General features: G+C 41.0%; 1 protein-coding gene across 2 annotated transcripts in view; it reads left to right on the top strand.

Annotated features, from left to right (window-relative positions):
* Positions 1-6,817, top strand: part of agla (amylo-alpha-1, 6-glucosidase, 4-alpha-glucanotransferase a) — a 69,200-nt gene extending 62,383 nt beyond the window's left edge. For both annotated transcript variants that reach the window (XM_050074768.1, XM_050074770.1), the window contains exons 29-35: positions 483-618; positions 943-1,055; positions 1,819-2,030; positions 2,108-2,205; positions 2,395-2,482; positions 3,052-3,185; positions 3,595-6,817. In XM_050074768.1, coding sequence (XP_049930725.1) covers positions 483-618; positions 943-1,055; positions 1,819-2,030; positions 2,108-2,205; positions 2,395-2,482; positions 3,052-3,185; positions 3,595-3,712 — 899 coding nt within the window. In that variant the 3' untranslated portion in view covers positions 3,713-6,817. The remainder of the gene's footprint in view (positions 1-482; positions 619-942; positions 1,056-1,818; positions 2,031-2,107; positions 2,206-2,394; positions 2,483-3,051; positions 3,186-3,594) is intronic.
* The last annotated feature ends 3,379 nt before the right edge of the window (positions 6,818-10,196 follow it).

Below are 10,196 nucleotides of genomic sequence, written 5' to 3'. Positions count from 1 at the left end.
TCATTTAAAAACTGCATTTTATGTTTACTTGTGTTATCTTTGACTAATGTTTAAATTTGTTTGATGATCTGAAACATTTAAGTGTGGAAAACATGCAAAAAAGTAAGAAATCAGGAAGGGGGCAAACACTTTTTCACACCACTGTATATATATATATATATATATATATATATATATATATATATTGGTACTGGCATCGACCCCAAAAATCCAGTATTGGTCAGGATCTTGTTTAAAGGGTTAGTAACACTAGCCTGCTTCTTCAAACTGAGGGCATGTTTACAGACATCTGCTGTATCTAATATACATTGACTGTGGATAAGTACCCCATACAAACCCACTTCAAAAAATCAAAACTATAACTGTAACAAATCCTTCTCCGGCACTACAGAGCCCAATGATAGATTTGTTAACGGCAGCAGCTCTCCAAACTATCCTTCAGTCCCAGCCCCTGTATTAAGAGCTCTTCTACTCCTTCCCAGGGTTCAACGTGTTTGCTAAGGTGGATCCAGCCACAGGCTTTGTGACTGGAGGAAACCGCTTTAACTGTGGTACATGGATGGACAAAATGGGAGAGAGTGAAAGAGCGAGGAACAAAGGCATGCCTGCTACTCCAAGGTAACACACAGTCTGATCACAAACACACACACACATACACACACACACACACACATTGCTTCACATCCAGCTGTCAGAAAGTTTTCACAGAACAAATCCCTTACCGTTTTTTAGGAAAGCTAATTAGAAATGCTAAGGTTGCATGTCTCACTGTACTTTGCATCAGATTTTGATCCTGTATTGAATTGTTTGATCAGTCCACCAAAAGTACCAAATGTGTGGATTTGCTGTTTTACATCATTGTAAAGGTTTGTTTTTCATTGTTTTCTGGTGGGTCATAGACTAAACACACAATTAATTGAACTTAATGTGTTTTGTGTCCAGAGATGGAGCAGCAGTAGAGATAGTGGGTCTCAGTAAGTCAGCTGTTCGCTGGGTTGTGGAGCTCCACGCCCAAGGACTGTTCCCATATGATGGAGCCAAAGTACACCGAAATGGTATTATACACACACACTGATAGATACACTCAGTACGTTTACATGCACGCAGTAGTTGAGCTAAGCTCATAGCTCGGCTAATCAGTCAAGTTGGACTTCTCGACTTGTCTGAGTATACATGCAGAAGAGAAAAATCCAAATTCTGATCACCTCCGCCTCGATAGGCGGTGCTGTGTCCTTTTTAATATAGTGCGTATTGAACTAGTTCCGCTTCTTGTTCAGAAACTTTTTAAAATAAATCCGCGTTTTGCATTTTCCTACCATCCATAAGCTTCAAAATGTTTGCTCCTTTAGCTGTCAGAGCATGAATGTAGTTTCATAATCCGTCCAGAAGTGCGTCCTCTGCTTATTGGTCGCCATGGTTTTTGTTTGTTTGATTTTCCGTGAGTTACTGCACTGCTGCTACGTCATCTCCTTCTTCTTCCGGGTGAAAGCCTGCGAAAGAACAAGTGGTGCATGCACAGAATGCAGAGTCCGACTCCAGTCGGACTAAGTGGATACATGCAGCAGTAGTTTGATTTTCAATTGAATTATCTAGGTGTGTTAGTCGAGCTACGGATAATCCAATTTCAGTCAGACCAAGCTGTTTGCATGTATTTAAAAGTACGGTTTCTGTCGGACTCAGCCAATGATTCGATTTTCTCAAGCTGCATATAAATGTACTGACTGAGGTTTAGCCTGAATTTTCAGATAAAGAAAAGCCTCCTGAACTCATTGTGACCTTCAGCATCATCTGTAATAAACACTTCTCATTGTGTTTTAGGTAAAGAAATGTTTATCTCATACTCCCAGTGGAACCAGCAGCTCCAGCAGTCCTTTGAAGCAGGTTTCTGGGTGTCTGGCGACCCCAATGACCCCAATGAGCAGCGCCCTGATCTGGTGCACAAAAAAGGCATCTATAAGGACAGCTATGGAGCCTCCAGCCCCTGGTGTGACTACCAGCTGAGACCCAACTTCACTATTGCCATGGTGGTGGTAAGAACATAGGGCCATGTATCTGAATAATCTTTAACTGTGTGTAACTTTTCACTGAGTTGTGATTGTGTTTGAAGGCTCCAGAGCTCTTTACAGTGGAAAGAGCCTGGGAGGCTCTGGAGGTCGCTGAGAAAAAACTACTGGGACCACTGGGAATGAAGACACTTGACCCTGAGTAAATAAAACCTTCATATATTCTCAATGCACAAACATCCTTTTAAAGACACATGATGGATTTCCTGTTTTTATCCCTGACTCTAAATGTAATCATGTCTGCTTAAAAGAAATGGTTATGATTATAGTGGCAGCAGTGGGAGGATTATATATTCAGTCTCACACTGACATTGTGTTTGTGTTGTCCCAGTGACATGGTGTACTGTGGTGTCTATGACAACTCTCTGGACAACGACAGCTACAACCTGGCAAAAGGCTTCAACTATCACCAAGGACCAGTGAGTGTGACACACCCTGCACTAAAGAGTTGAATAAGAAAAACACTGTTGCTGTGTCACATGGCTTCAGGAAGAATGTGTCTACAGCTGAAAACATAGGTGCCCACCCTAGCGCACACTGGACGTATTCTGCCCTCCCTGAACGTGTAGTGTTTGATTGGCAGATAGTTAACAATTCCCCAAATGAGACTGTTTATTTGTCACTCCCAGATGAAGCTTACTGTAAAACTAACAAACATAGAACAAAAAATGATTAATCATACAGTATGTTTAAGCACACAAATGACTAAGTAAACCACATATTCTAAAACAGCCTTCAAAGTACTTTTAACACAGCATTACTGCCATAATCATCATTTGAATTTTGAATTTTCTCCAACATGTCTATTAAGTTATGACTGAAATGATGTTGACAGGATGTTTCCTTTTAATGGTGATGCAGCACTATGTTGCTAACTAACATAATAACACAATAATAGCTAACTCTGTGTGTGTGTGTGTGTGTGTGTGTGTGTGTGTGTGTGTGTGTGCGTGCGTGCGTGCGTGCGTGCGTGCGTGCGTGTGTGTAGGAGTGGCTGTGGCCAGTAGGCTACTTCCTGCGTGCTAAGCTCTACTTTGCTAAGAAGCTGGGAGAAGAAAGCTACGCAAAGACGGTCACCCTGGTGAAAAATGTTCTCTCTCGACATTATACCCACCTGGAGAGGTCTGTCTGTTCATCCACCTACTCTGCTTTGTCTCACATGATACAGTCATAGCTAATGACATCAGCACTGTTGTCCAACATTTCCAAAATGTTCAAGTTTCATTTTTAAAATTATACTGTTATTGGCCATTTTAATGAATGGTATTATTTCTCACCCCATGTTCTTTCTTTTCATCTCTTGTCAAATCTAAAAACTGATCATGTAAAAGTGTTTTCTGTTTCTAACTTAGGAATTAGTAAGAGCTCATGTAAAACATGCTAGTGTTCCTTTCGGAATATTATTGAAGCGCTTTACAATGTCTTAGTTTGTTACGTGCTGTACCATTCAGGAAGGTCCATTAAGTGATGTGTAATAAATCATTTTGTTGTTGGTGTGTTGTCACCTTTGACCCGCCCTGTTTCTTCTCAGGTCTCCATGGAAAGGTCTGCCAGAGCTGACCAATGAGAATGGCCAGTACTGCCCATTCAGCTGTGAGACCCAGGCCTGGTCTCTGGCCACTGTGCTGGAGACCCTTTATGACCTGTAAAGCCCCGCTGATGTCATGCAGTCTGACCTCCTGAAGCAGGGGTTTGACTGAAGAGGAAGAAGAAGAAGATGGTCATGTTGAAACACAGACCTTACTTTGAGTAGAAACACACAGGAGCACCAATACTTCCCACACTGAGCTGTCGGTCCAAATACACCAAACCACTTAGTCCACTGCTGGTGCTGTTTGAGTTTTCAGTGATACAGATTGGATGAAATCTGATTGGATTTTTTTTTAAATGCTAAGCTTCAATTTACATTCATTTATAATAAATACATGTCCAAATGTCAGGTGGGATTAACTGCACCACAGTTTTCCTTCCTGTGAGGTCCCAGCGTGTTCATCTGAACTGTGAAGCTCCTCTCATTGAAAATGAGCAGGAGCTCTGCAGCTCACTGCTCTGTGTGTGTTTGTGCCCTTAGTTTGTAAATGACAAGCAGACTTCTGTCATTTACTGTGGGGTCTGTCACGGCAATCGTGTCCTTTGATAAAGTTTGTGGTGACAACTCTACAGCTCACAGAAACAACATATTTCATTTCACTTGGTTGTTTCTGGTGATTTTAAAGGAATATTTCACCTGCAAAATGACCATTTGTATTTCAGTTACTCACCACGTTACCTGGAATTGGTGAAGAAAACTTTGATTTTCTTGCATGCCTCCATGGTGAACCGAGAATCCAAACATTTTTCATAAATTGAAGTAAATGGGGACATTTAATCACAAAACTATAGCAAAACATCTGTTTACAAACTCTCACACAACTTGCCAGTATAATCCAAGTCTTTTTTTATCCAGTCGTATGGTCAGTACTTCCCAAACACATGTGTTTTCACTAACACCTTCCTATTTGAAACAAACATTCACCTTTGAGTAGCACGCCCTAAGCTAGGCACGCTACTCGGCTGTGCCTGGGACTGTTTGTACTGACGTGTTTTAAATCCTAACGTGCAGGTGAAGTATTCCTTTAACCTCATTAACTGATAACTCATTTTAGTTGATGTAGAAACCTCATTTTTACCATATTTCCCCTGTGACATAGTACATGCTGCATACTTCTAAGTTGAGCCATTATTTAAAACAAGTAGCATTTCCTGAGCTGACATGGTGTCCTTGTTCTTCAGTGTTCACTGTCGGTGCAGTGGTTATACATTTTTAAAGCATTTATGTCAACAATACTGAACAATCTGCTAATCTTAAAGGGAGGGATTTCTTCCTAAAAAGACAACTTTTTTTTTCAGAATGTAAATCTTTGTTTTCTGTATTCTGTCACCAAAAGTAAAAACTCCGTCAATTCAGAATCATCTAGAAATCTGGCTTTAAACTGCTTGTTAGAAGTAATTATAAACTTACATTTAATCAGATAAAAAAGTAGTCAGTCCATGAAGTGGAAATTGATAGATTTGCTGAAAACTTTCAGCATGGGATGGTTGGCATAGTCAACCTCTGCAAAAACAGTAAATATTCTGTAATATTTTGAATGGATGCTAGAAACCAGAGTCCAGGCCTTTGCTGTTGATATGTACCTTCTATCACTCATTAAACACTGAAGAACTTTGACCCCACAGCCAGTAGTCCAACAAAAAAGGGCAGAACACACTTTTTTGCTGCCTGAGCAGGTGCTTTTATTTAGCATGAATACATGAACAGCATTTTATACTGAACCCAGATACCATGTCACTGTGTGCATTCACACCCTCAGTCCTACCTCCAGCTTGTCACAGTCCAACCTATCCAGACATGTAACAATTCAGCTCACCATGAGGTGACCCATTACAGCCAAAATACTAGGGGCACAGACGCAGCGTGTCACATAGGCGGAGCAGAGTGTTTTGGTTTTTTTTTTTACCTGCTGCACTGACTGTCTCTGTAGTGTCAGCTTCACGGTGTGTGTATTGAGTTTTGGCAAGTGATAATGCTATGAAGGGTTCGGAAGCATATAAGCTATATTAACTGGTACTGGATTCAGTAACGGGATCGTTATAACAACAGGATGTATCAATTTATTTTAATGTAAAATGTAAAAACACACACAGTGTTGCTCTGTTGCTTGGCATTGCTTCTGGTATAATGAGGTATTCATTTTTATCATTTTTAAACAGACAGTTGTCAGTAGTTTTTACCTGTTGGAGGGCTGCAGAGCCATGCAGAGAAAAATAAATAGACCAGCTGTGTAAAATTAATGTTGAGCAGTGCAGTGCCTGCCAAGCAAGTGCAGCTTCCGTGGTCAGTGTAGCAGCTTTAGTTGATTATAATGGACGTGCTCTGGTATGGACATGCTGCTACAGCCAAACTGTGACTGCGTCGTGTGTATTTTTACCATTACAAGCTGTAGCACCAGTGATGTACCAGTTCTCCCAGTTGATTATAACTATAGTTTAAAGGCCCAAGCTCCCAGTATAGACCCTCCACATGATGCCTTTATACACATATAATGGTCTTCCAACTGTTCTCTATGTCAAGACTTTACCCCCACCAGCCTTGTGATGTAGTTGCACATTATATCATTCACATGTGTGTTACTGTTCAAACACAGGTTTTGTGCATGAAAACAGTTGTGTTCCTGTTGTGTGTCACCATGCTGTAGATCCCTGCTGCTGGCTTCCACTGTCTTCTGGCTGTACATGTAACACAACACATGAGTGTTTCACACTCACAAAGAAGGAACGTGCTGAGCAAAAACCCAACAGGAGATATACAGTATGAAGTAATTGGTCCTGTAACATGCTGTGAAAGCTCTGTATGTGGATGCTTATCAGTGTCACTGCTGTTCATTGTTGTATCTTTAACCCTTGTGTTTTAAAGTCCTCCTGAGTCCATCACAAGATATCATCTAATCTCCAGTCTAAATGGACTCACTACATTTGAAACCCTCACTCTGTGTGGTAGCTGTCAGTGTTTGGAAGAGTGCCACCTGATACACAATCATCCTATTTCAGTGTGTAAGATGTTCACACTTTCTCTGTACCTGAAAGTCTACTAACATAAAACACTGAAGCTGAGCTACTGTTTCTTTGTTGAAGAGTAAAATTAATGGTCTAAAAATAAGGGATTATATTCATTCAGCTAATAAAACTAACCAAAATAACGATCAGTTGTCTGTCCTTATTAACTCCACCAAAGAAAGTTTAGTTTTCAGTATGGTTTTCTTGTTGGTTTGTTCATCAGCAGGATTACAGAAAAACTACGGGACCCATTTTTAATGAAACTTGGTGGAAGGGTGTAGGGCTGTCAACGAATATTCTAAATTCGAATTTAAATTCGAATTTGAAAAAAAAAAAATGGACCTTCGTATGTGAAAATTGATATTCGATTGTGGAAGGGGGAAAAAACACCACCGCAGCTGTCCTCTTTGCGAGTGGGCGTTGGCATCAGACGCGCATTTCTCCAGCCTTGTCTACAAGCGGTTCTGCTCCCAGCTGTTGTCTCCGTCACCCGGCTTGACACATTCGCTCGCAGCTCGCGCAGAAAATAGACCAGACGCCGAAACGATCGCTGCAGGGCGCGAGCCGGTCACAGTCCGGTGCTTCGAGGCTATTCGCAGCGCTTCCGCGGGCGGTGGCCACGGGTCAGAGAGGGGGGGGCGAGCGAGAGGTCCGCGGTCGTTTATAACGTAATGTTATAGATAATTGTTTTATGTGTTTTAATGTGTAGGTATATAAATGTTTTCAAAGACGTTTATGTTGAAATAAAAATACCTACAAGTAGTTATGTTTCCTTGTATTAATACATATACAAGTAGCCTATGTTTCCTTGTATTAATTTGCCCTCTTGTGGACATAATGGGGGAAAAAAATATTCGAATGGTTCGAACCTATGAGTTATTTTTAGAAGGAATATTCGAACGTCATTTTTGAGCAATTTTGACAGCCCTAGAAGGATGTAGCATGGGCTGAGGAAGAACCCATTAAATAATGGAGTGGATCTGAATCACGAGGGGAATACACAGATTATTTCACTTTCATTTACAATGCAAAATGAGGACATTTTGCCTTGGCGAAATTCCATACATCTGAAAATCCAGTGAATAGTAGTTGAAGTCCATTAAAAACAGAAATGAATGTGTTTAATGAGTTTGTAACACCACAGAGTTCAAATAAACACAAGAAATTTGTGCTCTAGATAAAGGATCAGCGCTCAGTGAATAGGGATGGGAATTGATAGGATTTTATCGATATCAATGTCATTATCGATTCTGCTTATCAGTCGGATTCTTTATTGATTCCCTTATTTCCTGTGAATTTTCTGTGTAGAAAAAGTAGACCTTAAAAGTTTTTGGTGTCAACAACACAAATTTTATGGAGTTTCTATTCTAAACAAGAGATAAGTGCTTGTGTAAGTAAACAAATATGAAATTGGTCCACCGCTGTCATCTAAAATGGAACAAATGAAAGATTATTTGTTCAGCATTTGTTTTCATCTACGTCAAATAATGTTACACAACGACAAATGCTTCAGCATGTTGGTGGTCAGGCTGCACGATATTGGGAAAAATTGACATTGCGATTTTTTTGCCCCCAGCGATGTATATTGCGATTTATATATTTTTTTTTAAGGATGCATTATTTTCCACCAGATGATTTCAGTAGCTCTACTTGGTGAGAATTAATCATTCTGGAATTATTAGGCTGATATTGCTTTGAATGCAACAGCATAAAATGTGCTGAAAATAGGCATCTGTTCAGTGAAACCACCATCTCTTTCAGTGTTTCCCCTATATGCAGCGGCGCACCGCCACTGCTGAAATATACCGCGGCTGCTGATTTTATAACTATACTATAACTATCGTTATATTATTTGGCGCTATGGACGCTTCATATCCAGGTCAATTCACATGCTTGTGAGTAAAGCATATAAGAGGAGAGGAGAGGGCTCCATCTTATCTCTTCATAAACTATATTATTTTGCGTGACGGACGCTTCATATAATAACATAACAATATACTATTTATCATGATATATGGTGAAACGTTTCACCTTATAATGTGATGACTTATTGTTTACACGAGGGCATGTCATTTCTGTCTCTGTATCGTGCACAGCGGAGTTCGGCCCCGATGCGCGCGCGCGCGCACACACACACACACACGTGTGCGCACACACACACAGACACAGGTGAGCACACTAGTTCTGTTTTAGGACTAGATGAAACAATCCCTAGATTAAGCTTGTAAACCTGAGGTTTGAGTGGTGACGACGTATCCATCAGAGTGATTGCAAAGCTGTGGTGTTGGGGGGGTTGGAAGCTTCATTGGGGTCATCAGGTGGGCACCCTCCTTCACTGGTGTTTCGATGACGATGGGCCCACTACACCTCCAGAGGGCTCATCGGCAACGCCTGGCGTCCCAGGTGTGCCCCCCTCTGCTTTCAACCCTTCTAAGCCACTGGTGTTACTTTGGGGCCCAGGAGGTGTCTCGCCTCTTCACCCACAGCCATCGGCTTGCTTGCTCTGCTGCTCCTGAGAGGGCTTTGATGGTCTGGCGTTCGGGCCACATTTTCCAGAGTCCGAGACAATTATAACCGAGCCTGCCCCGAACCTACAGCACGGCACTGTACACACAGTGTATGGAGCGGAGCCTGTGTTGCGTTCAGGCATTGTCATGTATCCTAAATAACAAATTCCAGCACTTGAATAGGCTATTTATTCTTTATTCCACTAAATTAAACATCTTTTGTTGGTCAGTCATTAAAACGGAAGCAAGTTTTACGAGCATCACTCAGCAATTTAGATGTGCATGCAAAATTCTAACTATTAGAGGCAAAATTCATGACCTCCTGTACTCAGATAGTACCTACCTAACCTCAAACACAGCTTAAGACCTAATATATATTTAGATTGCTTCTCCCCAATTTCTCTTCAAGAATTGACCGCAGTGATTTCTTCATCTAAATCATCAACGTGTCTCTTAGACCCCATCCCAACTATCAATCAATCAATCAATTTTATTTATAAAGCCCAATATCACAAATCACAATTTGCCTCACAGGGCTTTACAGCATACGACATCCCTCTGTCCTTAGGACCCTCACAGCGGATAAGGAGAAACTCCCCCAAAAAACCCTTTAACGGGAAAAAAAAATGGTAGAAACCTCAGGAAGAGCAACTGAGGAGGGATCCCTCTTCCAGGACGGACAGACAAGCAATAGATGTCATACAGAACAGATCAACATAATAAATTAACAGTAAACTGTATGACGCAATGAGACAGAGAGAGAGAGAGACAGAGACAGAGACAGAGAGAGATGCAGGACAGACGGTAATGACAGTAGCTTACAACAACATTAATGAAAGTAATAATATTATAATTAATAATAATATAATAATATCTGATAGTATACATGTGTGACAATAATCATATGTGTATAATAACAGTAGAAGTATGACTAATGATAACAGCAGCAGCAGGGGGCATCTGGCAGGACCACGGCAGCAGCACAACCACACACGTCATACTATCCAGGCACTGCTGCAATACGAGTTAACCT

Source organism: Epinephelus moara, chromosome 21, assembly GCF_006386435.1.
Source record: "Epinephelus moara isolate mb chromosome 21, YSFRI_EMoa_1.0, whole genome shotgun sequence".
Taxonomy (NCBI): Eukaryota; Metazoa; Chordata; class Actinopteri; order Perciformes; family Serranidae; genus Epinephelus; species Epinephelus moara.
Note: the sequence above shows the minus strand (reverse complement) of the source record. Positions and strands in the feature narration are given on the sequence as shown.